Raw genomic sequence first — 17,143 nt, 5'->3', positions numbered from 1 at the left:
AACCCCTATATACCAAATTTCAGCGAAATCGTTAGAGCCGTTTCCGAGATCACAGAAATATATATATATATATATATATATACACAAGAATTGCTCGTTTAAAGGTATAAGATAAAATAACTTTTCTTTTGATATATCATGTGACGTTTTCGTTTACACACTAAAAGCACAGTGTAAAAAGTAACAGTGGGCCGACGCCTTTGATGTTTGCGTAAATGCCGACACCGCTCAAGGTCTCCGTACCTACCTAGGGTTATCACAGACTTACACAACTGCCCAAAAGAGGATGGAAATGTTTTTAGTTTTCATGTTGTAGGATCTATGTGTACTAATTTTACAAATGACGTCCATTTTGGAAATAAAGATGGCGGACGTCACTTTTTTGAAAAAGTCGTCATGGGTGTTGTTTTCTGGGTTTTTAGGGGTGTGGATTTCAAAAATGGCATCTATTTTGAAAATAATTATGGCGGACGCTACTTTTTGAAATGGGTGTCGATGTGTGTAGCCGTGATATCAACCACCTTTAATTCTAAAATGGTCTCTATTTTTGAAATCTGCACCAACAAGAACCGCCAAAATTGACGTCATTTTTGTAATTGGAACCCCGAGGAACCTCTGAGATGACACCCATATCGATTATTAAGAAAAATTAATGTCCGCCATCTTGGATTTCAAAATAGACGTCATTTTCGTAATCGGAATCCTGAGGAACCTCGGATATGACACCCATATCGACTTTTAAGAAAAAATAATTTCCGCCATCTTGGATTTCAAAATGAACGTCATTTTCGTAATCGGATCCCCGAGGAACCTCGGAGATGACACCCATATCGATTTTTAAGAAAAATTAATGTCCGCCATCTTGGATTTCAAAATGAACGTCATTTTCGTAATCGGATCCCCGAGGAACCTCGGAGATGACAACCATATCGATTTTTAAGAAAAAATAATGTTCGCCATCTTGGATTGCAAAATGGACGTCATTTTCGTAATCGGAACCTCGAAGAACCTCGGAGATGACACCCATACCGATTTTTAAGAAAAATGAATGTCCGCCATCTTGGGTTCCATAATGGATGTCATTTTCGTAATCGGCACCCTGAGGACTTTCAAAAATAATGAAAACATCAAATACTACATGATACATATACAAACAGAAGCAAGAAACAATTTCTTGCTTTTTAAATTCTTAAACTACTCATAATTTCTTAAAATAAGTTATAAAACATGTCCGCCATTTTGAATTTGAAAATTGATATCATAATTATGATATATTTTTGTTTACACTGAGACAAATAATTAGCACATGTCGTATGAAATATTTTAATTGTGTTTTTTTTATTTTTTTTTATACTACGTCGGTGGCAAACAAGCATACGGCCTGCCTGATGGTAAGCAGTATCCGTAGCCTATGTACGCCTGCAACTCCAGAGGAGTTACATGCGCGTTGCCGACCCTAACACCCTCCCACCCCTCGTTGAGCTCTGGCAACCTTACTCACCGGCAGGAACACAACACTATGAGTAGGGTCTAGTGTTATTTGGCTGCGATTTTCTGTAAGGTGGAGGTACTACCCCAGTTGGGTTCTGCTCTAGATCTGGTATGACATCCGCTGTGCTGTGCCCTACCACACAGAGCCAGATGACATTTACAATGCCCATACCTCTCTTATAATGCCTGTGCTAAAAATGTGATTGCGAACTACCTGCAATAACTATACAGTACCTGGGCGACCGAGCTTTGCTCGGTTATAACTAACTATTTATTGTAATATGGTGGTGTATAGGTGATAATCTTAACTACATTCTTTTACTAAATTAAACTTGTCTAAAACAATAAAAATTAAAAAATTATATATAAAATTGAACATATAAAAAAAAACAAAAGTTAGTCACCAGGCGAGATTCGAACCCGTAACACTCGTTTAGCAGTCCGCGTCTTAAACCACTGGACCAGACGGACAGTGGCCGGCAACACGAAATTAGCGACCATATTCTGCGTCGAAAGAAAAACGCATGAAAACTCGAAAACACGCGTTTTCCCAAACATAAGACTAATCTAGATCGATTGTTTACCCCCAAAAACCCCCATATACCAAATTTCAGCAAAATCGTTAGAGCCGTTTCCGAGATCTCGGAAATATATATATACAAGAATTGCTCGTTTAAAGGTATAAGATAATTAGGCATTAAAACACTCGTGTGATCTTTTTAAGAAACTCACTTCGTTCGTTTCCTAAGCCCACACTCGTGTATTTTAATGCCTTTTATTATGTAGCAGTAACATAAACTACTAATATATGTTGAAAGTAAGTACAGGCGGCTAACACAATGGTAACAAAAGACAGGCCATGCCGGGACGGTAGGACAGTGCAAAATTATGTACCTTTTTATAAGTATAACGAGCGAGCTCATCGCCAACAAACTGTCTCGCAGTTTGGCGAATATTTTGTTTTGTGGTACACATATTTTATATTTTAATTTTATAATAAAAAAAAAAAAAAAAAAAAAAAAAAAAACAAAAGTTTTGAAAATGTAATTTTCATCATCGTCACTTGGCTTGTACATTTGAGGGCCTATCGCGAACCACGTTCGACGTGTTACCTCTCTGTCGCACTTGTAAATTCGTACGTAAGTATGACAGGGAGGCAACACGTCGAACGTGGTTCGCGGTAAGCCCTCTGATGCCACCTCCATTAGTCTTTTGTACGCCGGTATAGCCTTCGACTCAATGTATAATCTACACTTTTTATGGAAACGTAGTTCCTCCTTCCCGTAGAAATATTTAACTTTCCCATCACCAAGAAAGATTTTTTTGCTCGCAGTTATTAACTGCTCAATTCCTCGTTTTTTCTCTGTTACTAAGTCAGTACAGTACAGTACACATATGAAACATTTTTCACTCATTTTGAAGTCATAATAACTTTTATTCTATAATTAAATTCATGTAATGTCCGCATCTAATTTATGTGCACGATAAACAAACAAATGAATGATTTGAAAGAAAAGACAAACAGCGCTTGCGAAGCTGAGCGGGCGGCGCGGGCGGGGCGAGGTATCTATCGCTCACTAGGTCGGCTACGATAGGCTCCCGCGCGCCGAGCCGACATGTTGACGGACCAGCGCGGCGTGGTTATGAATTTCGCGCCTTTTTAAGTTGATTTTACTATTACAATGCAAGCTACACACAGATATTTCTACCTTTCCATAAAATGGCTGTATATATTATTTTATAGTAATAGACTTATCTCTACGGACTTTAATTCAATATTAGATCTTACAGGACAAAAAACGCATATTAATTGTAAAGCACATATCCTATTCTTCTAATTTTTTGCCTTGCCTATTAACTTAAGAATTTAGATATGATATTGTGGATTTTTCAAACTTTAATTCAATATTGACAAAATAATAAGCTAATTTGAGTTTGACAAAGTAGCACGTTGATTTTTTTTCTAAAAATTTGATAGCATAAAGCCTCATACATATTATAAAAGACGATGCTTAAATTTTGTACTTTAATTCAATATTCAAAATTCATCAATAAAAATACATAAATACCTTATTTATATCTAACGCTCGTTCTAAATTTTCTTCATATATTACAAATATGCTTAAAAATATGTCCCATACCAGATAAACATCACTTTTCACTCTTTAGAATTATCGAAACTTATAGGGCAAAAATCCGGTCCCACTATTGGTCTAATAGCAGTTTTTCGCAATATTATATTATTATTTTTATATTTTTTTGCATATTTTTTTCTTCAAGTTGGTTGTTGATTGTTATCGATATTCAGTAAGCGGCTTTTGTCATTATCCTGTTTTTTTTTTTTCATTTTGGACAAGTAGATCAAAAGTTATACCGCGTCAATTAGGCTTAGGTACAGTCACGTCGTATATACGACGTGACTGTACAACCCATTTTTTTAAATAAAAAGTTATAATTATAAATATGTAATAAAAAAAAGTTGTTTCACCGATAAAATTGGGTAAAACGCCTTTCAGTATGTGCCGTTTATCGAACACCACCCTACGTATGCCCGTTATTTAATCGATATATGTAAGTAAGTACATTTTCTAGAATAAACAGTCATTATGGTAGTCTTATGTATTTTTTCACCCCTATTTGTACGCCGTTCGCATAAGAATCATTAGGGGAGTCTGAACACGATGAACTTAATCTATTTCGCAGAGACACTACGTTTAGACACAGACAATATTAATGCCAAAGTCTGACCTAGACCTGTCGAGAAGTGTCTGAAAAGTTTTATTAGTTTGTCTATAGTTAAAAAGCGACACAGGAGATATTCTACGGAGACACACAAACCTAGCCGCTACCATATAATGGAAGTTACGGTCTCATTTTAAAACTATATTCAGTTAATATAGGTATGTATATATTTTTCGTTGCTAGAATTTGCAATACAAAGAAATTCGAACGAGTAGAAATTTTGTACGTATGTAAGCAATGATTTATAACTCAAGATAGGTTATACGCGTTCCAAAATTGAAGCGCTTACCTTGTGACAAATTGTACAGGTTGCCTTTAGTCGCACCTGGGCAAGCGAGAAATGTGCACGTGCTACCAAGCTCTCGCTCGCCTAAAGAGAAAGAGACAAGCTTATGTTTAACAATGAGTATGACAAAGATTAATGCTTGGTTCGATTGTATGGTGGTGGCTACGTTCGTGTAGTGTAGTTATAAAATATCGGAATAGGTAACGTCTATAGCCAAAGAACAATTGACCATAAACAGATACTTCTTATCAAAGAAAATTGAAATAAAGGTAGATTGTCAGAGAAAAATTTGTAGCCACAGTAAATTTACTGCCATCTTTCGACACATGATTAAAACTTTCAGAACGCCTTTTGGCTTTGATCCTTATTTTTTCACTGATATGTGTTAAAGTTTTTTGTGCGTTTTTTTAGAAAAACACTTATTTCTCTCCGTCGTGGAATTACCCTGTTCTGTATTCAAATTTAAATAGGTTAATGGTCCCAATTCGGGACGCCGATGAGAGGATAAATAATACCTACAACACTAGGTACATCTTGGACAATACATTAACAGTAATGAAAGGACGGTCTGCATAGAAAATATCAATATGTTTAATAGCTACTAAGAAATACATGCAGTTTACAAGTTTAGCTATGTTTGTGAGACGTTCCGAGAACTAATCGAGAGAGGAACAGAGGTACTTGAACTAACTTCAGAACTCTCGTACTCGCTCCTACTCCTGACCAACTAGTTGATGTTGATACACTAATTGATGAAGATACTTGAGCCGGTACGAGAAACTTCTTACGATCTGTTGTCAAGTACTTAGGTAATTATTTATTTAACAAAAATATAATACTATAATTTTAAGACTTAAGTAGTATTAAGGGATGAGTGTAGTTTTTAATTTTACTGTTACTGACATATTAATAATTTGTTTACCAGACTATAGACAAAACTGTAATTACCACAGACAGAGAGATTTATAGACATATGTCGTTATTCATAAACGCTTGACGAATCTAACAAGGCGTTGATAATTGTTTGTCTCTCTCTGTCATTTAGAGATTTGTGTTTGTTAGAGAAAGACAGAAGTTTAACAAAGGTTTATTGAGTTTTATGAAGAGACTAGCTGTTGCCCGCGACTTCGTACGCGTGGATTTTTATGTTGGTGGTTGTATACAGGAGTATAGAACATTATGCAGCAAAAGGTAGCAGTAGGGAAGGTTAATCACTTGTTAATAATTATACAATTTATATTACTGCTTATAATGGTTACGTGGATTCGGCCTTGCGATACGGAATTGTAAGATGAGGAAATTCAACAGACAGAGAGGACCTATTTTTGATTCAGAAACGATGTATGAGGGCCTTGTTTGGACTCAAACTACTTGAATCATGCCGTCCATACTTTATCAAGCACCACATCCTAACAGTACATAGTTTGTATATTTTGGAGGTTTGTTTATTTGTACATAAGCACAAATACATGTTTCAAGAGGTCCAGGAATTGACATCCAGAGAAGTTCGAAACCAGTATATACATAAACTATACAAGCCCTTAGCTAGACTAAAACTGACATGTAATAATTGTTTTATGATGAATATTGACATATTTAATAAATTGCCAGATAGTTTTAAGAATCTCAATAGTAACAGATTTAAAAATACTGTTAAGATGTGGCTTATAAATAAGTGCTTTTACAGCCTTAATGATTACTTGAACCTACCATTAACCATTTCATAATTGAATATTATTTATATTAGTTGACATTTTGTAATTTTTATTTTGTATTTAATATAATTCTAGAACTAGATGTAATAGCGTGTACACCTGTAAAAGTAGGGTTCGGTGTGACTCATTTTCTGCAATTGTAACTGCTACTTTGTATCCTGAATTTCCAAATACGCAATAAATTCATTCATTCATTCATTCATTCAACGCATGAGATTTGTCTGACATAACCTACGAAGTTTCAAGCCCCTAAGTAAAAAAAAATGTTCTCGATATAATCCCTCTCAATCCCTTAAGAAGATTTTGAAGTCCACTATGGCAATCGAATGCAAACTTTAAACCCTTTTTTCACTAATTTAGGGGAATAATACCAACTTTCAATGAACGCCATTTTAACTCCCTTGGGGAATTAATTTCTAAAAACACTTAAATCACTTTTCTTGTTTCCTATTATCGTATCTTTATATGACATTTCAAGATCACTATTTACAAAAATGTTCGTTCCCGATGCAAACTTACAACTTACGGAATTAATTTTCAAAAAAAGGTGATATGTATCAGTTTTCGTCTATCTGAATATAGAGGTAATGCCCGTTTACTAAGTTTCAAGTTCCTAGCTTAAAAAAAACTCGTACCACATGGAAACTTCTATCCCCTTTTTAACCCCCTTAGGATTGTAAAAGAGGCCTTGAGGCCTACTTGCAGAATAAATTTTTAAATTTTGAATTTTTAGGGGTTGAATTTTCAAAAACATTGAAATAACTTTTATTTGTAATCGGCTATTATGCCTTTATTAGAAGTTTCAAAGCATTGCTAATGGATTCAAACTATTTTAAAAACGGTAAAATTACTTTTCTTGTGTTTTAATAATATGGCTACGTACAAAGTTCCAAATCCACATCCATGCTTTTTACAAAGTATCAAGTTCGTAGTTTAAAAGAAAACTTGAACCACATTTATCAAAATTTATCAAAATCGCTTCTTAGTTCTTGTACACTTTATAAATGCTACCTACACTAGGTAAAGGGTCTAGCAGGCTAAGCGAACTAGAGGTGCCCCCAACGACGGATTTGGTCATTCTTTCAGGTGGTGTACTGGCAAGTCCTACGAACCGGATCCCTTTGTTTGACATAATTATTGAAAGTCATAATGAAATTATAGTCATATTATCATTAGTCATAACTCTGAAACCGTTAACTTTTCAGGAATTTCCTTAGGTTATCCTATAAATAGATTAGGTTAGGTTAGGTTTGTTTTATGGCAATCCTGAAAAGTTACGCGTTTCTGAGAAAAACCAAATTATGGCTATCGAAAATGCGGACAAACAATACATTATGGCTTAAAACTTTATGGGAAACAATAGAGACCCCCTAAGAACACTCTATGCTTAATATCAGTTCTCGATCTTCTTTTGTTTTCGAGTTATTCAGGATAATGTAAAATAATCAGCGTATCATTGAAAGTGGCATATTTTGTAAACTGTTCAAGTTAGATTAACGAAACAAAATTATATTTGACAATAATAAAATAGGCTACAAAATACACATTTTTAACCGACGTCATGTACTTATACTTAATTGTGTAAAAAAACATTTTATTTTTCTTCATATTAATTTTTTTACTTTTCGCGGACCCTTTCAACTTTCCAGCATTTGAAGTTTCGGCTCTGCGTTGATTAGTCAATCAGTCAGGAGTGTCAGGACACGTGCATTTATATATACAGATATGCTTAGTGTAGACATTATAGCCTAAAAAGATCGAGGCCTGTGCTAGGACTAAATTATAAGCAATTTATTTCGATATATTACCAAAATATTACAATTAAAAACTCGTCTCTTCAGAGATTTATTAAGTTAAATAAACTTAGCTTAAGAAACTTTTAAAATGCGATAGTTTTAAATTATTTCCAAAATTTTGGCTCAGTATGCTTTGGTGAAACTACGTGCGTATCGCCCGATTTCTTCAATTACTCAAAGTTTAACTAGCAGAGAACAGTTAAAGAGATTTCTTAAATCTTTAGAACATCTATTTTGCTAAACAGCTTTAATTCTTTGCGTGCTTATTATTTTTATTTTATTTAAATATGAAACAAACGGTCATACAAAAAATATTATTACAGTTTCTTGTCTTAATCTAGACCTATAGTTTCCATGTTTGTTAAACATATCTTTATATAGAAGCACGAAAAGTACCTATCTACGTTTAGGTTCAGCTAAATAGTAAGAGGTTACACAGAATTTGAGAAATCAGATTTACAAAACACTCAGTGAAAAGCACAATGTAAAACACGTTCTACATTTATAACAACTTTTGAATAAGTATGAAGTATCGACAAACATGACATAATAATACTTATTATATACGCGTTAAGATTTATATTATACTAGTCTTGAATACTGTTTTCAATGAACTTAAATATGGTACAATTAAATATGTCTACATTTTTAACAATGTTATGATCATTATAGAGGGCACATGCTCGTTTAATAAACATATTTTTAGAATAGTTAGTTCTACTACATGCAACATTATTATAATCCATTATGTGGCTCTAGCTAGTGAAATTGAATTAGCAGAGAGAAATGAAAAGCTCTCCAATGCTACAGAGCAACACAAGGGCAAATGCAACAAGATGAATCGTGTTTCACGCGAGAGTAAATACAATAGATTTACTTAGTCAGGTGCTTGGAAACTAATTTCATTGCTACTCCTATAAGGCCAGCTTTGAAACGTAAAACCTTTGCAGTGCTCGTACGATTACAGTGTAATTTAAGCAGCATGACTGTCTAATTAAGTATTTAGGTATAGGAATCCTGAACGGACAAAGGTAAGTTAGATAGAAACACTACTAATTAGTAGTGGCTGCTTATTTGCACGGTACGAGTAATATAAAAGTAAATTTTACTCAGTCTTAGCTGTACGTCTGCTGGTCCGTCCAAAACCCGTGAATATGTAAAACATGCGATTATAATAATACAATTTAATGGTCGATAGTGAGAAGAGAGTGATCGTTAGAATGCAAGGAATTAATGATATCAATCCGTATAGGAAGCACGCAGTCAAGGATAGATACTATTATATACCGACTGATATCATCACAACTAGCTTGGATTTAATGGACTTAATAATGACCTCCAATTGGGTAGTGAGTGAGAAAGATAAAGAGACAGCGCCAATTGAAGGTAGGACCAAAACTTCAAATAGGGTGTTATTTTTGATATTGTTGTCAATTGTCAACGGAGAGGGCAGACTAGAAATTTCAATAATAAAATGTGTTCTTAAATATAAATCAAGCAAATACCTACTGCTAGCTAGCAATACCGAATAAGTACGATGAAAAGATCCCCTTTTGTGCAAGCAAAGCTCTGAACTTATCTACTCTGGTCTGAAGTAAACTCTTATAATGAAATGAAAGTTATAAACACGAAGTCTTTTATAGAACTCTTGGCTAAGTAATCTAGGTAGAGTTAGTAACGTTCTGGAGTTCCAAAGTCTTGAGGAATGTTGATTTTAGAACTTTGTAGCATCCGTAACCTTTACAAAAACTTTCGGGTAGTTTTTGTACTGGATAGAAACGTCTACAAACGAATTCATAATTTTAAATTAAAGAGAAAATATTTTAGATACAGTAAACATAATTCTAACGACGAGCGGCATCCTTAAAGATATTAAATTTTCTTAGAATGAGTTTTTATGTTTGTTATTATAGAAAACTTAATCAGAATTAAGAAAATAAATTAAGTCATAGCAACTAGAAATAAAATAGGGTACGTTCAAATCTACTGAAGCATATCAGTTTTTAACTCCGACGCAAAAATAGGAGTGTTATATGTTGACGCCAATGTATGTCTGTGTGTCTGTCCGTGCCATCGTTTCCCTCAAACGGATGGAACGATTTCGACACGCTTTTTTTACGTGAAACCGAGTTTCCTTGCGGTGGTTCTTAGCTAAGTATATTTGATAGAAATCGATCCGGCAGTTTGAAGAGTATCAGGTCTTTTCCAAAGGCATTTTTGTGTGTATAAGGGCTTGTGCACAAATCACGCGAGGTTCAATACGGGAGAAAAAAATCATGACGGATCACGTTGGGGGAGGGGGGGTTGTATAAGGAGATTTCACGTGTATTTTTCTACAATGAACGAAACTATGAAAAAATATCTAGCACATGAGTAGATACTTTTTATAGGTGTCGTTAAACATAAATCTTCACATAGCCAAGAACCTCACCAAAAATCACCAAGGGGGAGGGGGGTCAAAAAGTAGCCGTAAAAACCTCGCGTGACTTATGCACTAGCCATAAGAAGCTTTTTAATGTTATATCAATAGTTATCAGTTGACAAATTAAATTAAAAGTAATAAGATGAATTAGGTATCTCTGTCTCTATTTCGTTATATTTTAAAATATATATTTTATAATTAAAATGTTTTGGTGTTACTAAATAAAGTTCAATTGCGTATTCTTCAAATTGTAAGGTACCTAAAACTTCGCACAATCAAATCTAATTTCCAACAAATTGATTACACGTTCACTCTTGTAGCTAAATTAAGCACCAGAATTCCGAGACGCCAAGAGAGACCAATGAGGCACATAATTCGATTCGGCAGACCCTTGGGAGCACATCGTTAATTTCAGTGGTCATGTACTTACCTACTGCTTAAATGCAAATATGTACTTATAGGTGTGTAGGTACAATATCTGACGAGAAGTATGCACCTAATTATATTTAAAAAAAAAAACCAGACAAGTGCGAGTCGATCTCGCCCACCGAGGGTTCCGTACTTTTTTTAGTATTTGTTGTTATAGCGGCAACAGAAATACATCATCTGTGAAAATTTCAACTGTCTATCTGGGTTCATAAGATACAGCCTGATGACAGACGGACATACAAACAGACAGACAGACAGACGGACGGATAGACAGCGAAGTCTTAGTAATAGGGTCCCGTTTTACCCGTTGGGTACGGAACCCTAAAAAGAACCAAACTTCCAATCTAATTCCAAACGAATTTCAAAATGGTCAAAGAAATATTAAGTAGGTATATTGACTTGTAAGTAAAGTTATGTTGGGTGATATCTCATAACTCTCACGAGGTATTATAGTCAAGTGTAAAAATATGGGTGCACACAAGTTACTCAAAAATATGTCCCATACCTCTTATATCGGCGAATTAATATACATATTTTTGAGGTTAGTTGACTGTACCAAAACCCATTCTAGAGGTATCATTTATTAAATTTAAAATATTGGCTAGGAACGTCTACCTATTATAAAAATATTAACACGGATTACTCGTTCTTAGTACTAATCTAGCACTAGTTCTCATCAATAAATTGATCCTAGATAGATCTCGCAAAAAATTGTGGCATAGACATCACAATACAATGAAATTTAAAAGACAATTCGAAGCTGCACGTTAATAAAGGGACATAATACCCGTAGTGTCCTCGTAACTCCCTACCTTTATATTTATAAGTGTATAGATTTATATATATAATAGTGGTGCAAGCAGTTGTATTGGTTTGAGCACTTCATAACGTAGGTGCTCTGGGGAAATCAAATCGTTATGACGAACAATAATAGAGAAAATGACAGATCCTCTCATGGGCAGTATTCGTAAAGGGTCCCGTAATATCTAAAGATTTATTGTGAGTTGTGATTCGTCATTTATTAGAGGTTTGTAGGTAGGTACCTACTGAGACATGGTAGGTACCAACCGGGTAGCCAAGTAGCCAAATTCAGGTAGCTTAAAAAAATAAATGATCCGCTTTGCTAATCTACGAGTAACCTTAAGAATTGGTGTGTAAACCTGCGAACAGGCCTGCGAACTATTTTATTTTTCAAACCGTTTCATGCCAAATTCGTTCGTCTTTTGTTTTTATGAAACAAAATTAACCGATTAAATTGAAAATATCGAATCAAGATATTTCGAGTAAGTATAGCTATCTCTTTCAAACATCTGAAAGAGATATTAGCTACCATTAGCTATTACGTTCGCGGGAACGGTATATTAACCGGTATTACATACCGGTAAGGTTTTCTGTGGGTACTAACTAATATCGTTCCCCACGAACTAAAAAAAATCTTTCTCTTTTTTTACCAGTAAGGAAAGATAAAGAATTTTTTTAGTTCGCGCTCCATCGATAGGGGGTATTACTGCAATATTCTGCCACCAGAATGCAGCACTAGCACATATTGTAAATTACAGAGTAACTTATTACAAAAGGGCTGATGCGTATCGGATTTGCCAAACTCAGAGTGCTTTTTCTTGAATATATACACGCCACCATTGAAATAGTCAGAATCACGAAATTATTAAACCAGTAAAAAAAATACTTGATCGAAGCCAGTTACGTACAAGTACTACAAAAGCCTCGATCGAAGCCAGTTTCGAAAATCCGAATTATCATTTTGCTTTCAAAAGCGAATTTGCTTTCAAAAAACTTGATACATGTTGACGAAACTTGTTATAACTAATTTCCAAATATACAACTTGTTGTTAACCAACATTATACCATTACAGAAAAGCAAATTCTTTGCAATTCCAACGAAATAATGAGAATGTAGACGTGTCTGCAAATATCTGGTGTACCCGGAATGTATATAGTCGATGTGGTATCCGTTACCTGGCATTGCTTACTTTTCGATAGAGAATCTACACCAACAATCACTAAAAGAAACGATTCGCAGATTTTTAGGGTTCCGTACCCAAAGGGTAAAACGGGACCCTATTACTAAGACTCCACTGTCCGTCCGTCCGTCCGTCTTTCACTAGACTGTATCTCATGAACCGTGATAGCTAGACAGTTGAAATTTTCACAGATGATGTATTTCTGTTGCCGCTATAACAACAAATACTAAAAAGTACGGAACCCTCAGTGGGCGAGTCCGACTCGCACTTGTCCGGTTTTTTATTTTAAATTCACACAGATAGGAGCGGGGAGAAATGGAGAATGATGTTATTATTTACTAATAAATAATAAATACATTTTACAGTACATATGGTGCTACTTTACCGCACTAGTGCGAAAATTAGCATATTACGTTACTGTGTCGAACATTTAAAGGGCCATATGTACTGTAAAACGTTGTACGATACATGTGCGAATAGGTAATTCGCAACTCGTGTCGATTTAAAACACTCCCTTCGGTCGTGTTTTAATTTATCGCCACTCGTTTCGAATTTCCTATTTTTCGCACTTGTATCGTACGTAATGTACTATTCTATGAGTTATAGAAAAAAATCTTGATTCAGCCGGCTTTGATACCATTAATAGGGTTTTGAATTCGGCAAAATCCGTTACGCATCAGGCCTTAGTAACCTATGCCTTAAACAGTTTTTTGAGAACTTTTCACTCTGACATTGATGCATCAAAGCGGTTGTTACAGAGGTCTTACCGCGAAACGCGAAAATCGAAATTTCATTATCTGCCTCGCTCGAAAATGTAAGAGTGATAGAGACCATCAGTTTGTGCTAGTGGCGCTCTCTCTACGTAGACTTATGCGTAATATTGCTTATTAACAGGTTTTGAATGAACGAAATAATATAACGGTTTTGGAACGATATTAACAGGTATTTGAATACCGATTCCGAGACTTTCTGTTTACTTACCATGTTTTTCTTCACCGAAAAGAATTCACGAACACAGCCTCGCGATTTATAAATATTAAAAGTTATATCGTACAGAAAGTTCGAACCATCAGAGTTCAAACACTTCGAACTTTACCTTCAGCTTAAGTTTACCGAGATGCCAGAAGATTTTAGGAGATTGATTTTAGAAGTATCTCAAGTTCTTTATAATTTTTTGATAGGCTTGATTTGTGTGTCTGTCTGTCTGTCCAATGCTAGAAAGCTGCAATTTGGCAATATAAACAAATCACTCCGACAAAGTAGTAAAATATAAACTAGAAAAATACTTCATAGAATTTAGCTTTATCTATCGAATAAAATAGAATAGGGCTGTACTATACTAGTTCAGTTGTTATATTTCTACATAATGACATAAAAAGGGCTAAAAATTAAATAAAAATTCCATTTGCCATTTCCCAATTACTTAACCAATAGAAATTAGAAAACACTGTTATATAGACCATCATTCGGCGCGAAATGTATGAATCTGCTAGCCTCATTGATGCCAAGCCATACGCAATGGACTTACCTCTTCCATTAACTGCTTGACCTCTTTCTTGACGGCGGCTATGAGCTTCTCCTTCGCCTCCGTGCCAGGATCCGCTGCTGGCATGCTATCCTCCTCGTTCTCTGCAGAAACATGCGTCATTAAATACATTGTATCGTAAACTTGTCCAACATGGCAACAGGAAGAACAATGACGGGCTTGAAAATAACAGTGATCCCCCAAAACTGCTGCCTACGAGTATATATCTAAGTAATTCTAATCCTTTGTCATTGTATTAAGTATTGCGTCTTAAATCTTCTTATTCTCTCTATCTTCTGTATACATTTATCTGAACATTTATCAACTATCTAAATATATTACGTTTCTTATCTTTTTGTTGACTCTTAACTTATTTTTCGTGTTGTACTTATTGTCGTTATAGTCAAATCTAACCTTTAATAACATAACAATACAAGTAAAGGCACGCGTCTTCGTGAATGACACGATCTATATACCTGCCGTGACTTATTTCACGTGATGGTTCTATCGAAAGATCAGTGCTTCAAGTTTTAAGCATCATACTTAGGTGAGGCCATTTCGTGACACTTTCTCCTTTTTAGGTTTTGTTTTTATTTTTTGTGTTTACCAATAAACTACTTTCTATTATTACTCTTATTATTAATCACATTTGTTCATAATGTGATATATGTACATACATATGTAATGTGGGTACACCTAGATCTCGCTCAGTTAGGTATAGGGATAGATGTAGTTTGCAGTCTTTAATTATATAACAGATCCTCCTTAAATAACATTAATTAACATAAATAAACGGTCGGTATAAAGCATTTGGTAAAAGTAAATGTTATATCTTTAGAACAAGCTACTAAATTAGATTTAATTAATATGAGTATAAAAGGCGTTAGCCCGCGTAGTCCTAATTATAGCTACGAAACAGCGAAAAGCTCGGAAAATCCAAGTTTGTAATCCCTAACGACCTCAGAAAACGAGTATATACAAATCTATTATATGATGAGGTGTAATTAATATTATTATTGACTAGCTGTTGCCCGCGACTTCGTACGCGTGAATTTATATGTTGGTGGTTATATACATGAGCATAGAACATTATGCAGCAAATGGTAGCAGTAGGGAAGGTTAATCGCTTGTTAATAATTATACAACGCATGAGATTTTTCTGAACAACCTAATAAGTGAATAAAGTGAATAAAAGTGAAAAAAATTGTTCTCTATATAATCCCTTAAGAAGATTTTCAAGTCCACTATTCCAATCTAATGCAAACATTAACCCTTTTTCACCAATTTGGGGCATTAATACTTTCAATGAACGCCATTTTAAAAGCCTAGCTTAAAAGAAAACTCGTACCACATATAAACTTATATCACCTTTTTAACCCCCTTAGGGGTTGAATTTCCAAGAACGTAAAAATAACTTTTTTTAATCTTACATTATGTTTTTCTATGAAGTTTTTAAAAACGCTGAAATCATTTTTGTTTTATTTTAATAATATGCCCGTATACAAAGTTTAAAGTCCCGCACTCAAAAAAATGTTTGACCTCCATATAAACATTCAACCCCTCTTTCACTACCTTGGGGAATGAATTTTTAAAAACGCTTAAAATTTTTTTCTTCTCTTTCAATGAAGTACCAATTTACGAAGTTTCAAGTTCCTAGCTTAAGTTAAATTTTAAACCTCTTACAAATTATCAACCCCTGTTTAACCCATGTCGGGGATCAATTTTTAAAAACACTGAAATAACTTTTCTTGTATTTTAAAAATATGCCATGATACAACGATTCAAGTCCCGCACAAAAATGTTTGATCTGCATACCAACTTTCAACCCCTTTTTCACCACCTTAAAAAATGAATTTTCAAAAACTCTGAAATTAGTTTTATTCTTTTGTTTACGAAGTTTCAAGTTCCTAGGTTAAACTAAATTTTTAACCCCACACAAACTGTCAACCTCTATTTAACCCTTTTAGTGGATGAATTTTTAAAAACGCTGAAATAACTTCTCTTGAATTATAACAATTTTCCTTTATATACAGTTTCAAAGTGATGCGGAGGGATGAAAGTCATGTGACGAGAAAGGTATTACGAATGAATGTGGAGGGATGGAACGGGAGAGGAAAACCTAGAAAAAGGTGGATGGATTGTGTGAGAGATGACATGAAACGAACGCGAGTGACTGATGAGATGACGGGTGACAGAAAGATATGGAAGAAAAAGACATGCTGCGCCGACCCCAAATGAATGGGATAAGGGCAAGCGAATGATGATGACAGTTTCAAGTCCCGCAACCAAAAAAAAAATTATCTCCATATTAACTTTCAAACCCTTTTTCACCACACACAGAGGGATGAGGTTTAAAAACGCTGAAATCAGTTTTCTTCTATTTTAATAAAATATCTTTTTATAAAGTTTCAAGTTCCTAGCTCGAAATAAAACTTGAACCCCATACAAAATTGTCCCCCTTTTTAACCCCTCTTAGTGGTTGAATTTTCAAAAACGCTGAAATAACTTTTACTTGCAATCGGCTATTATGCCTTTATAAGTTTCAAAGCATTGGTAATGGACTCGAACTTTCAACGCCTTTTTAACCCCTTTAGGGGACGAATTTTTAAAAACGCTGAAATCACTTTTCTTGTACTCTAATATTTATTTCGCAAATTAAACTTAATATTGAGTCATTACACAAAAAACTTAAATAAAACACTACTATTACAAAAAAAAACAAGCACCGCTATATAAACACAAACTTACAAACTTA

General features: G+C 34.5%; 2 protein-coding genes across 4 annotated transcripts in view; one reads left to right on the top strand and one right to left on the bottom strand.

The window, feature by feature from the left end:
* The window catches only part of LOC133528798 (vacuolar protein sorting-associated protein 33A), a 54,494-nt gene that overhangs the window by 5,962 nt on the left and 31,389 nt on the right, over positions 1-17,143 (top strand). The window lies entirely within an intron of this gene.
* Positions 1-17,143, bottom strand: part of LOC133528796 (small G protein signaling modulator 2-like) — a 172,187-nt gene that overhangs the window by 141,876 nt on the left and 13,168 nt on the right. Inside the window, exon 2 of one of the 3 annotated variants that reach the window (XM_061866263.1) lies at positions 14,392-14,492. In XM_061866263.1, the coding sequence (XP_061722247.1) occupies positions 14,392-14,492 (101 nt within the window). Of the gene's footprint in view, positions 1-14,391; positions 14,775-17,143 lie in introns of those variants that run through there. The other 2 variants (XM_061866262.1, XM_061866264.1) reach the window with 2 other exon arrangements.

The sequence above is a fragment of the Cydia pomonella genome, chromosome 20, assembly GCF_033807575.1.
Source record: "Cydia pomonella isolate Wapato2018A chromosome 20, ilCydPomo1, whole genome shotgun sequence".
NCBI lineage: Eukaryota > Metazoa > Arthropoda > Insecta > Lepidoptera > Tortricidae > Cydia > Cydia pomonella.
The sequence above is the reverse complement of the archived record's forward strand: the minus strand, read 5'-3'. Positions and strand labels throughout refer to the sequence as shown.